This window comes from Balaenoptera acutorostrata, chromosome 12, assembly GCF_949987535.1.
Source record: "Balaenoptera acutorostrata chromosome 12, mBalAcu1.1, whole genome shotgun sequence".
Taxonomy (NCBI): Eukaryota; Metazoa; Chordata; class Mammalia; order Artiodactyla; family Balaenopteridae; genus Balaenoptera; species Balaenoptera acutorostrata.
The window spans coordinates 4,933,725-4,950,820 of NC_080075.1; the positions used below are offsets into that span (position 1 = coordinate 4,933,725).

The following is a 17,096-nucleotide window of genomic DNA, read 5'->3' on the forward strand; positions in this document are numbered from 1 at the left end:
CTTCCTGCTTCCCTCCCCCACCCCGACTTCCTTAGTTTCCTTTCTGTGAGCCCAACTTTCTCTCTCTCTCACGCATATTTTTAACCTGTTATTTTGTATGTGTTTATGTAAGCAGCTTCAAATACTTTTGAGAACAACATAAAGACTAAACAGTGAAGCAAACAAACATAGACACTTTGTGAAATCAGATATGAGAAGTCACCATGTATAGGTTGTGTTTTTCCATTCTGAAAGATCCTTGAATTCTCTGTTCATCCCTGCCTTTTTTCCCCTCATTCTGATTATTTCTACTGTCATAATTTCACTTGGCAATCCTCCTGACTTCCTGGAAATAGCATCCCTTTTAGAGTCTCTTGTCATTGAGAGAAATTATGGCAAAAATGTTTTTAATTTTTCAATCTAAAAAATTTTTAGTCAACCTTTTAAAATCTTGAGGATACAAAGATCATTAGCATTCCAAGGTGGTGTGGTAAATTTTTTTTTAACAAATTAAATAAAACTTGACAACCAAAGGCTAGATGACCATAGACAATGGAAGGCTTTGCCTATTTTGATTAAATGTCTTTTTATTTAATTAACTGTTTTTTAATCGGTAAATACACTAAAACTTAGCAGAAATCCCAAGCCATGCTTAATTTGTGAGTGATAAGGAGCAAAACATTTTTTTCTAAGGTCATAATTTCTAATCCTGATATTGTAATAGTCTTAATTATCTCAAATTATCTAATGAAACTATCTAAACATTCTCCAAAAAAATTAATTCTGGTTCACTATAGTTTAAAAAAAATACAAGAATGGCAATGTTCAACATCCAAAAGCGCTGAACAAATGTGTAAACAAATATAGAAATCAAACTTTCAGAAAACTGGAGTGGTTTTTTGGAGATTTTCGGGTAGATTCTTTTTTGTCTTGGAATAATATATTGCAGATCCACAATACTTATCTGCCATTCCAACATCCAAAATTTCTGAAAACCAAAAGCTTTTGGCAAAGCAAACCTGATTGGCATGAGGGTGCACATAAGCGATCGTGTGAATTCTTACATATTTGACTTCACAAGCATGAATGTGTTTGATTACAGGGCTCGCCAGGTTCCACGGGGGTTGTTAAGTAATGTACAGTATATGCATGTTGCTACTTTTTCAAAATCCTCAAAATTCTGAGTTCTAAATACACCTGGCCCTCAAGGTTACATATAAGGTTACATATAAGGGATTGTGGGACTGTGGTCCCACAGTCCTAGACACAAGACAATAGACTAAATGATGACCCTAAAATTAATTGTTTCCCTTTGATCACTATTGAAACAGATTTTCCCTGCCCATGAACCATTACTATACGTCTCTGTGACTCTAATGACCTTTGTAAATCTCTGTTTTGTGTTATGGTTCTTGGTTCTTGTGTGTCACCCTCCCTGCTACCTCTCCCATCCAACAATATGACAATAGGACCACAATCTGTAATTTTAAGAGATTATTTTCACAAGTCTTCTCATCTTACACAGAGTACAGGAACAACAAATAAACTCTATGGGGGTGATAAGAGGTTCTGTTTTTGTTTACTGCTACATCCTTAACACCTAGCACAATGCTTTATGTAGGTGCTCAGTAAAAACTTAGCTGACCAAGTATCAATCTTATTGAGTTGAATTAAATTGGGTTGAACATTGCCATCTGCTGGCCACAGTAAAAAATTGCATTCCATGGTACACTATGGTCCACTGGGATTTTTATATAATGCAAATATTGTAGAGCAAGGATTTGCTATTGGGATTTTTATATCACACAAACACTGTAGTGCAAGGATTTGCTATTTTCACAGGATTTGATGCTGAACAGCCTTGACTAAGATGGTGCCTTCAAAGTACCAAGGCCCTGATCAAGAGCTCATGCTGAACACAACTGTATCAGGACCCACAGGCTCATTCACTTCATTACTGTGGGCAGTGTACACTCCACTAAACCAAGAGCTACTTACACAAGTAACTCACACAAAGCGAGTTGTATTACAAAAATATCTTTCACTTTGAAAAAGGGTCCGATGCCTAGCTCCAAGCTCAATTCCCATAAAGAACTCTTAGTGCACTGAAGTGCATTAACTCTTGAAAGGGGCAAAAAACTTGGAACTTATTTTTTTAAAAACCTGCCTTCACTTGCAATCAACACACAAAAAAAACATTTCAGAAACAAAACTGGGGACCAAAGGGGAAATTTTCTGATACATGAAAATAGAAATGAAAATTATCTAACCTACAGGAATGTATTATATAAACAAATACACATTTAACGATTATAATTTTGATTTAATTTACTCATCCCTTTGTCTTGTTGTATTTCCTTCTGAGGGTACACATATATTCCATATACCAGAAGCCTTGTGAAGGAAAAGGTTCCCCTCTCTGGTCTCTTGGTTGTCAAAGTGCTTTGCATGAATCTTGCATGCATGACTTGAGTCTTAATCTAGAGAAAGACATTTTTATTTATCCTTGGCTCTGGGGATGTTGCCTTCCCCTTAAATACCTTTGCCACTGGGTCTTTCTTTATTTGTAAAGATGAAGATGGACTTTTACATTTCCATTCCTAAGACTTTTCCAAGAAGGGACTTGTGAAAAGCTCAAATGAGCCCCAGGTCTGTGAGCCAGCTCAGGTCGACCCCAAAGGAAAGACAATCCAATTCATGAGAGAGTGTGGGAGGCAGGGAGAGACACAGCCGTGTGACCTTAGTGCCCCCTAAGGGTCTCGTCAGGGGGAAAGTAGCTGGTGTTGCATTGGTGTGAAATTACAGTCAGAATACAGGCAGAAGGGTCTGACCCCTGCAGGTGCTACAGACTTCTCTTCATGTTCAGCTCAGCCAAGTCCCTTAAGTTCTATTTAATTTAATTACACGTGTGGTAAGGGGTTAAGGGAGGACTTATCAGGATACTCAAATAGCACAAAAGCTAAATAACAAAAAAGACAACAGCGACAAAATAATAACACCCAGCACATACGGAGCACTCACTTTGTCCCGAGCATTATTCTAAGAGCTTTGGGCTTATTAACCCATTTAACCTCCACAATAACCCACTGTGATAAGTGTTGTGGTTTCCCCCGTTTCATCATCGAGAAAATCAAGGCAACTCTGAATCTCTCTATGGCAGAGTTCGTTATTACGGACTGATTTGTTACTCTTCCCCAAATTAATCTGTTGAATCCCTAACCACCACTGTGACTATATTTGGAATTAGGACCCATGAGGAGGTAATTCCGGTTAAATGAGGTTGTAAGGGTGAGGCCTTAATGTGTAACCCCAGAACACGGAGATAAAGTCAAGAGTTAGATGCCCTAGGCAGATCTCAGCATCAATTGTCAAAGAAATACTACAATGTGAAAAAAGTAATAAGGCTTCCATTTTCATCTTGGAGTTTAGAGAACTGGGAAGAGCATTCTGCCACCTTTTCCGCAAGTAAAAGGTGAGACAAACTTCAAATGAATGACTTTTCTTGAACCCATGGGAGAATCAAGTTGGTAAACAATCAACCAACTTGTCTTTCTGAGGAAAACTTGTCTTTATTCTGTAGGAAGAAAAAGGACCCAAGATTTGGGGAAATGCAGAATGGCAAGCATATAAGTTCCTAAGAATATTCAGCTAAAAAGTTCTACTGATTTGCATTTCTCTAATAATTAGTGATGTTGAGCATCTTTTCATGTGCCTCTTGGCCATCTGTATGGCTTCCTTGGTGAAATGTCTGTTTAGGTCTTCTGCCCATTTTTTAACTGGATTGTTTGTTTTTTTGATATTGAGCTCCATGAGCAGTTTGTATATTTTGGAGATTAATCCTTTGTCTGTTGTTTCATTTGCAAATATTTTCTCCCATTCTGAGGGTTGTCTTTTTGTCTTGTTTATGGTTTCCTTTGCTGTGCAAAGGCTTTTCAGTTTAATTAAGTCCCATTTTGGAATATTACTCAGCCATAAAAAGAAACGAAATTGAGTTATCTGTAGTGAGGTGGATGGACCTAGAGTCTGTCATACAGAGTGAAGTAAGTCAGAAAGAGAAAAACAAATACCGTATGCTAACGCACATAAATGGAATCTAAAAAAAAAAAAAAAATGGTCCTGATGAACCTAGTTGCAGGGCAGGAATAAAGAGGTAGACATAGAGAATGGACTTGAGGACACGGGGAGGGGGAAGGGTAAGCTGGGGCGAAGTTAGAGAGTGGCATGGACATATATACACTACCAAATGTAAAATAGTTGGCTGGTGGGAAGCAGCTGCATAGCACAGGGAGATCAGCTCGGTGCTTTGCGATGATCTAGAAGGGTAGGATAGGGAGGATGGGAGGGAGGCTCAAGAGGGAGGGGATATGGAGACGTGTGTATGCATATGGCTGATTTGCTTTGTTGTACAACAAAGACACTAACACGGTATTGTGAAACAGTTATACTCCAATAAAGATCTATTTTAAAAAAAAAGGTCTAATGAATCAATACAGGCCAAGTGTGGTCAGCATGAAGACCCTGCAGGTCCCATTAAAGGAGGATTTGATCAGCTTACTTTTTCTCAACAATCCTTGAGATCCTTTCCCATCTTGGTATTGGCTGGGAGAGCAGAAAAGCAGCCACTGCCAAACCACTGACCTCTCTCCCCTATGGAACAAAAGCCTTAATCTGCATGGGGAAGAGCAACAAAATTGTCACATTAGGGCACTGGTGGAAACCCTCTGTAGCTGAGTAAGACAAGAGATTAATAAAACAAGAAAGAAAGGGATAGAGGAAGAAAGGACAGAAAGAAGGGAGGGAGGAGGAACTTTCTCCCCCTGAGAGAGAAGCAGGAATATGCACAGAGCATGCAGAATAGTAGTGAAACTACTCTGTATGAATCCATAACGGTGGATACAGATCCTGATACATTTGTCCAAACCCACAGAATATATAACACCAAGAGTGAACCCTAAAGTAAACGATGGACTCTGGGGGATAACTACCAGTCAGTGTAGGTTCACTGACTATAACAAACATACCATTGTGGTGCAGGATGCTGATAACCAGGGAGGCTGTGTTTGTGTGTGTGGATACAGAGGATATATGGGAACTCTCTGTACTTCATGCTCAATTTTTCTGTGAACCTGAAACTGTTCTAAATAATAAAGTCTACTAAAAAGAAAACAACCAAAAAAAACCTCTGTCCCTGAAAGGAACTGGAATATGTGATGCCAGGCCCAGCACTACAGCTGAAAGAGGGATGGGAGCACTTGTGAAGGCTACACCCCCAAGACTCAGGTTCGCAGTGCCCGTCTAAGACAGAGCCTGGCTGAGACACAGTTATCAGAGAATGCTCCCCTCCCCTGCCAGCCACCAACGTGCCAACATGGGTCAAGTACAAAAAACAGTGGAATACACCTAGAACTGTAAGAGAAAGACTGTCTCTGAGGACAGTGCAGAGGGAAGACCCAAAGCAAAGACAGGAGCAGATGTAATGAAAAATGCTCCAGCAAACCAGCCCACACCTTAAACGTAAGGTAGCACTAGAGCAGTGTTTCTTACCTTCGGCGCTACGGGCATCAGGTACTGGATAATTCTGTTGTGGAGGGTGGGGTGCTGCCCTGTGAGTTGTAGGATATTCAGCAGTATCTCTAGTCTCTATTCACTAGATGCCAGTAGCACACCCCAAATTCAAAGACGTCCCAGGCAGCGCCAAATGTCCCCAGGAGGCAAAGTCACCCTAGTTGAGAAACACTGCACTAGAGAAAGGTCAAGCCTATGGTGTATGGAGGGCAACCGCAGCAACAACAAACTACAATCTCAGACCACTCTCGACCAGATTAACACACACCCTCACGCTGAAGGACTAGCAGGAGGAAAAGTGTGTGTGTATATGTGTAATAGTATAATTTCACTATTACTGCCCTATACCACATGCCAAGCTTTCAACAAAATATTACAGGAACGTGAAAAGCAAGAAAAACCAGTCTGAGTTCTACTTCCAGAATGACAGCCAGGGCAGTTCCACGGATCCACTCCCCAGTGAAACTAGTGTAACTCGAGAAATCTATTTAAAACATCTGACCACTTAAATTCTAAGAAAATTTTCCTAAAAGCAAAGAGCAAATGATGAAACATTTGTTCAAAAAAATCTACATAAATTTTGACAAGAATAGCAAGAGTCCTTGACATTTTAGCCATGGCCCACTCCCTCCTTATCTCACAAAATTTACAAAAAATAGTAATTCACAATAGACTACAGGCCTAAATGTAAGAGCTAAAACCATATAACTCTTAGTAGAAAACACGGGTATAAATATTCATGACCATTAATTAGGCAATGATTTCTTATATATCACAGCAAAAGCACAAGCAATACAAAAATTAGATAAACTGGACATTATCAAAATAACCTTTTGTTCATTAATGGACACTATCAAGTAAGTGAAAAACTAACCCTCAGACTGGGAGAAATGTTTGCAAAGTATATATCTGATAAAGGACTCGTATCTAGAATATATAAAGAACTCTTACAACTAAATAATAAAAAGACAAACAACCAGTTTAGAAATGGGCAAAGTGTCTGAACAGACATTTCTTCAAAGAAGATATGCAAATGACCCATAAGCACATGAAAAGGTGCTCAATATTACTGCCCATCAGGGAAATGTAAATCCACAATCATTAGATAATAAGTGTTGATGAGGATGTGGAGAAATTAGAACACTCATATATTGCCAGTAGGAATAGAAAATGGTGCAGGCACTTTAGAAAACAGCTTGACAGTTCCTCCATGTTTAAACGGAAAGTTACCAAATGACCTAGAAGCTCCACAGTGAGAGAAATGAAAACATACATCTACACAAAGACTTGTACACAAATGTTCATAGCAGCATTATTCATAATATCCAAAAATTGGAAACAACCCAAATGTCCATCAACTAAAGAAGAAATAAATAATATGTGGCGTAACCATACAATGAATGTTATTTAGCGTCCATGCTACCATATGGATGAACTATGAAGTCATTATACTAAGAGAAAAAAAAGTCACAAAGGAACACATATAATTCCATGCATTCTGAAATACCCAGAATAAGCAAATACAGAGTCAGAAAGTACATTAATGGGCTTCCCTGGTGGTGAAGTGGTTGAGAATCTGCCTGCCAATGCAGGGGACACGGGTTCGAGCCCTGGTCTGGGAAGATCCCACATACCGCGGAGCAGCTAAGCCCGTGAGCCACAACTACTGAGCCTGTGCGTCTGGAGCCTGTGCTCCGCAACAAGAGAGGCCGCGACAGTGAGAGGCACGCGCACCGCGATGAAGAGTGGCCCCCGCTCTCAGCAACTAGAGAAAGCCCTCGCACAGAAACGAAGACCCAACACAGCCAAAAATAAATAAATAAATAAATAAATTTATTAAAAAAAAAAAAAAAAAAAAAAGAAAGTACATTAGTGGTTACCTAAGCTTTGGAGGGCTGGGGGTTTGGAGGGTTATGCTTAAGATGTGCAGGTTTTCTTTTTGGAGTGATTAAAATATTCAAAAATTGATTTTTGTGATGGTTGCACAATTCTGTAAATATTTTAAAAGTTATTGAATTACACATGTTAAATAGGTTGATTGTGTAGTATGTGAATTATATCTCAGTAACGTTGTTTTTAAAAAAAGAAAGAAAAAACACAGTCTGAAGAGACAAAGCAATCATCATAACCAAACCCAGATATGACACAGATGTTGAAATTATCACACAATGAAATTAAAATAATTATCATAAATATGTTAAAGATTATGTTGGAAAAGGTAGACAATATTTAAGACCAGATAGGCATCTTCAGCAGAGAGATGTAAACTGTAAGAAAAAATCAAATGCAAATTCTAGATATCAAAACACAATAACAGAGACGGTGATTGTCTTTGACAATTTCATCAGCAGACTAAACACAGCCAAGGGAAGAATCAGTGAACTTGAAGACAGATCAATAGAAATTACCCCAGCTGAAATATGAAAAGAAAAAAAGAGTGAAAAAAAAAAAAAACAGAACACATCATTCAAGGTCTAATGGGTAATAGCATTAGGTCATGCTACTGCATCACTGGAGTCCCAGAAGTGCAAGACAGAAAATGGGGCAGAGAAATATTTGAAGAAATATGGCTGAAAATGTTCCTAAATTAGAAACACAGCAAATAACAGATCAAAGAAACTCAGAGAGTATAAAGCAGGATTAATACCAAAATAGAAAAAACACACAAGTAGGCCTATCATATTCAAACTGCTGAATATCAAAGAAAAAGATAAAATCTTAGAGGCAGCCAGAGGAAAAAAAATCAAATTACCTACAGAAGAATACAGCAGATGTATCATCAGATAATATACAAGGATGAAAACAATAGAGTGAAATCTTTTAAGGACTGAATGAAGAAAAAACCCACATCGCACTCCAGAGTTCCATACCCTTTAAAAGTAAAGGAAAAAACAAGCCTAGTCATACAATAAAAACAGGGGGAATTCATTGCCAGCACATAAGATAAGAAATGTTAAAGGAAGTTCTTCAGGAAGGAGGAATGTGATACAGATCAGAAACTTGGTTCTAAACAAAGGAAGTAAAATTGCTCTTCTTCTAGTTTCCTACAGTGGAATCCTGGATTACTGATTTTAGATCTTTTTTCTAACATATGCGTTCAATGCTATAAATTTCCAAGTGCCACATTTGTTGCATCTGCCAACTTTGATAAGTGGTATTTTCACTTTCATTTAGTTGAAAATATTTTTTTTAATTTATCTTGAGAGTGTATCTTTGACTATGTGTTATTTAGAACTGTGCTGTTAATCTCCAGATATTTCTGAGTGTTTCAGCTACTTTCTGTTATCTACTTTAACTCCATTGGGACCTAGTTCTAGTACATTTTTTTGTGGATTCCTTAGTGTCTTCTACATAGATGACCATGTGGTTTGTGAATAAGGACAATTTTATATCTTTCTATCAAATACAGATGTCTTTTATATCTTGTGCTTGCCTACTGCATTCAGCTGGGAAACTGATGAAACTCACTGGGAAGCCACCAGAGGGGGGTGCCTATGGAAATGGCCAGGAGGTTACTTGCTGGGGCACCTGGGAGGTTCCCCTGGAAGCCAGCTGGGATGCCCACTGAACTTGCTGCCTGTATGGATGCCACTGAACCTTGCTGGGGGCTAAGGAACACTAAGTGTCTCACATTCTCACGGCTGCCACACAAAGCACGTTAGTCTGGAAGAGAAGCTCCTTCCCCATGCAGTGTCCCTCAGCACGGCCTATTGACAGAGTTTAACATCATGCCACCTAGCAAAGGAGAGAGATATGTTTGCAGGGTCCAGCTCCAGGATCACACAGCAGGGCAATAATGCGTGTATTTGGAGCTAATAGCAAAAAACTGAAAACTGGCACAGTCCGTTCTTTGGTACTGAGCTTCCAAATGCATCCTTCTGTCCACATTTCAATTTTCATAAAACAACTATTTTTCCATCTAACAAAAGAAAAAAAGTCTCAACAGTCGTTGCACCCATTCTGGCTCTATACATTACTCCTCAATTAATTCAGTCAGTCTTACTACATTTTCTGTTACCTAAAGACTAACTTGTAAAGTTAGGCTCCAACTGCTTGTATGTAAAATTACACTTGGAAGAAGACAGAAGAAGATTAGCATACGCGAACACCCACATGTATAACAGAGAGAAAATATGCAAAGCTTCTACTGGGCCTGGGCCCAAGGTCATAGCTGATATCTACGGCTTCCTTCTTTTGCTACCTATTTCTTTTTTTTTTTTTTTTTTTTTTTGCCAAGGTTCTTTATCTAAAGGAGAAAACTTTTCTAGAGATTTCAGAAACAGTAGTAATGTTAATGACCTAATTCAAATTGACAACAGCATGACAATTAACATATAAAATTTCATATGTATAAATGAAGCTTGAAACTAAGTGTCCTTGAATCAACTTATTGCTGGAAACAGCTCTTATAGGAATAACAAGAGACACTGATTCCAAAACTGAGATTTTTTTTCTTTGATTTTTCTTTTTTTTTTTTTTTCCTACCTATTTCTTCCTTCACTTGCCCTCAGCCTAAACATAAGCTGGTCAGGGGCCTTCACCTCATGCAAGGATGCAACTCTTCCTTCACGAGTTCAGGAACGGATTCTTCCTGAGTTCTATCTCCTTTTGTTTCTATGTTTCTGGAATTTTCCACATAAACTCCTTCCTCCCGCCACTGTACATCACCCCATTTCTCCTCGCTAACCAGGCTCCATCACTCCAGCCAGGAGAGGTACCCCTTTTGCCTCCTGACGGGCTGGTGGCCTGTGGAGGCCCAAACGCCCACGTGAGGGTCTCCTCTCCTCTCAGGAGAACCTTTGTTACGCCCCTGGTGGAAGCCCTGCCCTCCTGCGACGGAAAACCTCAAAACCAGGCGGCTCCAACTGGCCAAAAGGGCAGCGAATGTTCCAAATGTGAGTTCCCGTCGCGGCCCCAGAGAAAGCGCTCGCGGCGTTTGTAGAATCCTCACAGCCGCAAGAAGCGGGTCCACACTACGTCCTCCTGTGTTTCAAGGGGGCAAACCGAAACCGCGAGGGGCCAAAGGAACTTTCTCCAGGTCAGCCACAGCCAACTAGGGCCCAGCGAAGCCGACGCTACCACCTAGGCCCACCCCTACCTCTCCTCAGATGAAGCTCATCATCTTAATTACCTCCAGCCCTCCAATAGCATGGGCGGCGGGCTCTTTATCCCCAGGATACGCAGAGCTTCATCAACACCGTCACAAAACCAGCGCGTCGTGCACACACGTCCACTCCCCGGGCGGGACGCGAACCAGCGGTGACCCGTGCAGACTCTCCCGCCGCGCCTGCTTAGGAAGCACAGCCCAATGAGAGCCGCCCGCGGTGTTCGGCTCTGCGCAGGCGCAGCCGCTCGCTTCCGCCGGGGGGCGGGGCCAGCGCCGCGGGCCTGTCACGTGAGCGCAGCCCCCCGCGCGTGAGCGCCTATGGAACGCGGGGGCCGAGGCGGCATGGTTCCGGACCGGGGTCTGGCCTCGGCGACACCGAGGCCGCGGCAGGAGCCCAGGACAGGGGCCCAGGCGGGAGCTCCCGGCCCTGGTGCCTGCCGTCGGAGCCCGCCGCTTCCTGCTTTGTCTCTACCTGCTGGGATTCCTGGTGAGCGTGTGCGGGGCTGGGCGCGAAGTGCCGGCTGCGTCCGCGACCTGGAACCCGATCAAGGGTGCTTTTCCTTGCAGCGGTCTGCCTGGTGATGCCTCCCTACCTCTCAGTCCCGCTTTTGCCCCGTAACCGCCTTACCTCTGCACATGACCGCAAATGAGGCTTGCCCCTCGCGCCTGCACTGGGTCCAGTTCGCGCCCCCCAATCGCAGCCGCGCTGTTTAAGACGCTCCAGCACCAGCTTCAGTTGTGACTCGGTGACCGAGTCGCGCTCGAGGGTGACCCTGGGTGTTAGATCCTGTGCCAAGTGCATCACCTGCAGCCTGGACAGCAGGGGCGCACGGGGCAAGCTCGGGGAAGCCCAGCTGTGCAGTAGCTGCGGGAGCGGTAGGAACACACAGGCCCTTTTACCAGGCCGGGTGGGGAAGTTCTGTTGATCACCTCTCTTGGGCAGAATGAGGTACATTTTCCTTAGCGTTCCTGGTAGACTGGAATGCTTAAAAATGCAAATCACTGTGAATTATACACATCTGCCTTTCGACAAACTGTTTATATATTGCACAAGGCAGGTTCGGTTTTGTTACGACTTGTGTGCGCGTCCTGGTTTAATAAGGACAATTATTAATTTCCCATGTAGAATGGAAAGATTAGAAAACTGAGTGTATGGTAGGGTAAGCCATCCAGCCAGCCAGCTGGCCCTCCATTTATTCATGGAATTTCTGAAAACCTGTTAGGGGTAGGGGTTATGGAGCTCCAGGCACTGTAATACACGTTCCCAACCGGGAAGACCTTGCAGTATTACTAACTAAGCTTGTGTTGGTAGTTCCTGTGCCATTATATGCGGGAACCCTACATCTGCCTCTTCACCCCTCTTTTCCCAATTCTAGGCCTGGTTCAGTTGCCCTGGTTGTGAGCTAATCCGGGTTAGGGCAGCCGTGGGACAAGGACCCAGGAGGATTTCCTCTTGGCTGGGCCTGGGACTTTATCTTGAAGGCAAAAGGAGCTGGTCAGGTTGTGTCAATGGGAGAAGGCTGCCTTCTGAGGCCTTGAAGATGGTCCCCAAGGGCACTGGGTCCTGGCAAAGAGGAATTACTGTTTTCTGCCCAGATGCAGGTGAAGATCACAACTCCCCAGGCTGATGCCTGACTCGAGTTAGGATGCTGAGCTGTGCTTAGCTAGGAGAGGAGCGGGGGGACAGCCTCCTTCCCCATCCTCAGTGCAAGGTGTTCAACAGTCTGTCAAGTTTAATGTTGAGTTAGTAACTGTTAAGACAACGATGGAAGCATATTCATCAAATCCCTTAGACACAGAACCATGAGAGACCCACCCAGGGAGGGCAACGTTTGCACCAGGATCTGTGTCTCCAGTTACCATGGCGACCCCACCCCAGGCTCAGTGCTTGGGTTCAGAGCCTGGCTCTCCTTCTGATCCCATTTCTTTAATCTTAGTTCAGTCTCAGGATGTGGTGCCTCTTCAGCCTTCCAATCCAGTCACCCAGAATCCAGAACCGTCCACTCTGGGTGTTTCTTCAAATTTGGAAAGGGAGTTCTGTGTCATCCATGCTCTGGTAGGGGATGGGGACCACCCTAACTCAGATGGTACTGGAATCTGGCTCTGCCAGATGAAAAGGATTTGGACCCTTACCTGGAAAGTCCAGACCAGGGTTCAGAGAGTTTTGGAGACCAACATGACGAGAATGCAAAATAGTTTGAGATTTTAAAAATAAATTCGCAGATCATTCACTATGGCCTTCCGATACAGATTTGAATATTCCAAGCTTCTCGTATGTTGGCTACATGCTGTGCACATGGCACAGTCTAATCTAGCAAGCCTGATGGAAAGTTTTCATAATTTTAATAATTAAAAAGAATCATTACGTCTCTAATATCTTAAGGAGAAAATGTAAGATTTCCCAGAGTTAAAAGAGAATAGGGAATTTTTTAATGGAAAACGTTGTAAACAATTAAAATATATGCCACTTTGGGTATCCTTGAAGAATCTAAAGGCTCTTTGTTAGCTAACATCTAAGGAATATTATACATAATTTAGTTGTTATTTTTAATATACCTAGGGATGTAAAGACCCCTAAGACTTTTGGGAAGATGGTTTCCAATTGGGAGAGGAAAGGAATAAGATTAAAGCATTTGTCAAAATGTTTTGTTTTTAGCTCTTATCTGTGTTTCCAGGTTTTAATTTGTTCAGGAAGGAAGACTAAGATGACCCTCTAGGTACTTTTTGATTAGCATCCTAAGATGATGCTAAGAGCTATGATTGTGGTCCTTTCTTTCCTCCAGATACTCAGAAAGATTTAGATTCCATTTAATCAGCATTAGTCAGGTGATAATTCTTTTAAAAAAAAAAAATAATCCAGGCTTCCCTGGTGGCGCAGTGGCTGAGAATCTGCCTGCCAATGCAGGGGACACGGGTTCGAGCCCTGGTCTGGGAGGATCCCACATGCCGCGGAGCAGCTGGGCGCGTGAGCCACAACTACTGAGCCTGAGCGTCTGGAGACTGTGCTCCGCAACAAGAGAGGCCGCGACAGTGAGAGGCCCGTGCACTGCGATGAAGAGTGGCCCCCGCTCGCCGCAACTAGAGAAAGCCCTCGCACAGAAACGAAGACCCAACACAGCCAAAAATAAATAAATAAATTTATTTATAAAAAATAATCCACTAATCAAGAAATATTTGGGTTCCTACCCTGAAAAGGGTCCTGAAACTTCAGAATGTATTCATCAGATATCACCGAGAGAGGTAGATGTTCCCCAGAAAGGTTTTAAGTGGTCCCCTCTCACCTGATTTCCTTATAAATGGTTATAAGCACATGACCAGTTGCCAGATTGGAAGTGCACTCAAAAGAGGGTGGTTCTGAAGAAGCTATGGCTTCAGAAGAAGGGAGAAGTTGCCTTTTATAGTCATGGAGAAGTCAATTTTAAAACAGAACTTCCTGAGAGGGAAGAGCTAGCAGCCGGCTAGAGAAAGATAATATTTTTCAGGCTCACTAAGTGTTTAAGTCTATCATGAGTTGCTGTTTTCATATTTACCTCCTATAGATTTCAGCCTGACTACTTACAGCTTCCTCTCCCCTTCTCATTTAGAATAATCATTTGAAATAAATGACAAGTGGTACTGGGAATTTTTTTGGAAAAAAAAAATCTTGTTGGACAATTGAGTTTCCTTTTCTGAAAAATCCAGAAAACTCAATAGCTAGCTGATGTATTTTGAGTCTTATAAATCATATAAAGCATGAGCAGGCTGATGGGGCAAAGCTGATAGTAAAGCTCAGAAGAAATTGGCTCAGAACCAGAGGAAATTTTAAGTAATCTTAAAATTGAAGTAATGAGCCATGGTTCTGGTATTATAAATGTGTCAGCTATTTAAGGTCACTGGATATTAAGTCTATGGCCATCTAAAGCTGTAACCATGGAAAAGGGCCCCTAAGAAGCGTATTTGAAAGTTCGTGTTTCTGTTAGGTTAATGTACAGCCACCAAGAGAAGGAAGCAAAGGATTAATTGTGGAAGAAAAAAGATATTTCTATTTAACCAGGATTACAGGAAAAGGAATTTGGGTTGAATATAAAGAAAACTGTGTGTGTGCAAGATGTGTTTTTCCTCTCCTGAACCAGTTGTAGCAGGTAACCAAGTGACAGAGGAAGGAAAGCAAAACTTAAAGGAAAAAATGTCTTTCTACTAACTCAGAGTATTAGCCAAAACGATCAGTACTTACCCCAGAATTGAAGGAAAGAGGACACGTTTCCACTTCTGCCATGTCAGACCTCTCTCAGCCGTCATGTCTCTTAATGTTCATCCTGTTTCTACCAGGCAGGTACTGTTATCCCCATTTTTTACAGATGACAGCACGGACACTGGTAACATGAAATAACTTTCCAAGGGCACATGCTTAGTAAGTGATGGAGCTGGAATTGAAAACCTCTGGCCCCAGAGCCCATGCACCTTCTGTGCCTTAAGTGAAGAACAGCAGGCCATCCCCTAGTACCCCAGCCTTCTCTCTCCTTTCTGCTGTACTGAGACCTTCCCTTCAGGTCTTACCTCGTCAGGCTATAGACGGCACATGGGTCTCCTTCCTTGACTCCGGGAGGAATTTCACATTATTTAACAGGTGCTGCTTTGCTCAGAAATACGCATTATCCCTCCCGCTTTGCTCATTTCATTACTCCCCATTTTTTAAATTTGAGGAATGCATGTAGTACATGCTCCTTGAATATTAAGGATCAGTGACAAAGAAGCTAAAGTTAAAATGGATTCTCTGTCAGGGCAATCCAGGCATTTACAGGTGGCAACTGTTGTAACACATTGTATTCGGATTCCTTGATTCCTTGAACCTGATGAGTATAGCTTACTGTAGAATACAATTTTGAGTTCTTGTTTGCTCAAAATTTTAGATACTGTGTTTTTTTTTTAATCGGTTTATAATTAGGATCACCACTTTAAAAGCACTCAGGCCTCAGTTTCCAATTTGCGTTAATGAGCGTTTTGTTGCTTAGGATTTGTTTGGTGTAAGCATGGTCGTCCCTTTACTGAGCCTTCATGTCAAGTCTCTTGGAGCAAGTCCAACAGTTGCTGGAATAGTAGGTGAGCAATCCTGCACATTTTCAGAGCACTGATTTTCAACCCCCCTGAACTGAGTACCTGAAAACACATCAGTCTTTTAGCTAAGTAATATCCAACGGTGAACTGAAAAGGGGATAAAATGAATTTTCAGACTGTTTCAAAGTACGACCCTGGAGCAAATGTAGTTCATCTTTTCCTAGACTACGTATGTTCGGAGAGGTTTCTGGGTATAGCATCACCCCCGTGCCCCAGGCCGCCTGTGACGTCACAGGTACTTACTGAGCCTCTCCAGGGAGCTGGTTAGGCATGGACTCCTGCCTGCGGGAACCTGTAGCCTAATGTTATAGTCATGGAGAAGTCATGACTTCTCGCCTCACGCAGGGTGAGAAGGACACTCTCAAGGCCCCTAAGGGTGACCTTTGCCTCTAGTCTCTCTCCTGCTCTCCCTCAATTTTATTCTGAAGGCCTTTTACTAAAAATTGTATTACTTTACTCTTCCATCTGAAAAATTATTATGGGGTAATTTACTTCTTAAAAATGGTCTTTTTTTCCCTAATGTTTTTCTGTTCATTTCATCCAGTTTTGCGATGGGTCTAGCTGATTTTATGGATGTTACTTATGTTTTTTATAGGCTCCTCCTATGGCGTTTTGCAGTTCTTTTCCGGCACATTGGTGGTAAGTCCTCTTCCACCTGGCAACACATCTTGAAAGTATAACCCTACGCCTCTGAGGCCACCCATCATGGCTGTAGTGAAATAGGGGTTTGAGGTTTACCAAAAAGGAAGTGTGCAGATGGTGAGGACTTGCAGTGCCCTTAGATCAAGAAGGATCCCTCGGTCATCTCTCTCCCTCAGTTGACCTCTGAGAAGACATAGGCCTGAAGAGAGTGTGTGGCTGGATCCGAAAGGACCTCGCTGAGTCAGAATGAGAGCCCGCTTTTTAAACTGTAACGTGTTTTTCCCATGATTCCCTGCCAACTTTTTACTAGGAGAAAAGAATGTAAACAGAAGTTATTACCGGTTTTGTTTGTTTCAATTAATTGGCAATCATCAAATCCATTCAGATCTTAGGATTCTATTTGAAGTTGGGCCTTTTTGAACTACATGGCTTATCAATTATAAAACTTAAGTGTGTAGACAGAGGAGCCACTGGGAGTGGTGGGTTGTACACCGACCACAGGGGGTAGAAAGACCCAGAGCTGATCTCGCCACTGCCACTTCTGACCACGCAGTAGTTTGCAGTTCAGAACCTTTCACTGATGGGCCCCTTCTTTCCTGCCCCTGTGTGCCCTTCACTGCACCACGCTGGTCCTGAGGCCTCGGCGTCCAGTGATTCGTGTGCTACAAACAGAATGGTCAGTTTAGTCCCAGGGATTGATCAGCTGTGA

At 42.3% G+C, this 17,096-nt stretch overlaps 2 protein-coding genes across 2 annotated transcripts in view; one reads left to right on the top strand and one right to left on the bottom strand.

Moving 5' to 3' along the window:
- Positions 1-10,840, bottom strand: part of TMEM182 (transmembrane protein 182) — a 390,855-nt gene extending 380,015 nt beyond the window's left edge. Inside the window, exon 1 of the mRNA XM_057558318.1 lies at positions 10,676-10,840. The gene's annotated coding sequence lies outside the window, so the exon portion shown is untranslated. The remainder of the gene's footprint in view (positions 1-10,675) is intronic.
- MFSD9 (major facilitator superfamily domain containing 9) lies at positions 9,341-16,595 on the top strand. Its single transcript, XM_028163970.1, has 5 exons — positions 9,341-9,397; positions 10,950-11,138; positions 15,643-15,730; positions 16,341-16,384; positions 16,564-16,595. Exons 1-5 carry the CDS (start codon positions 9,341-9,343, stop codon positions 16,582-16,584), a joined length of 399 nt encoding a protein of 132 aa, XP_028019771.1. The 3' UTR covers positions 16,585-16,595.
- The last annotated feature ends 501 nt before the right edge of the window (positions 16,596-17,096 follow it).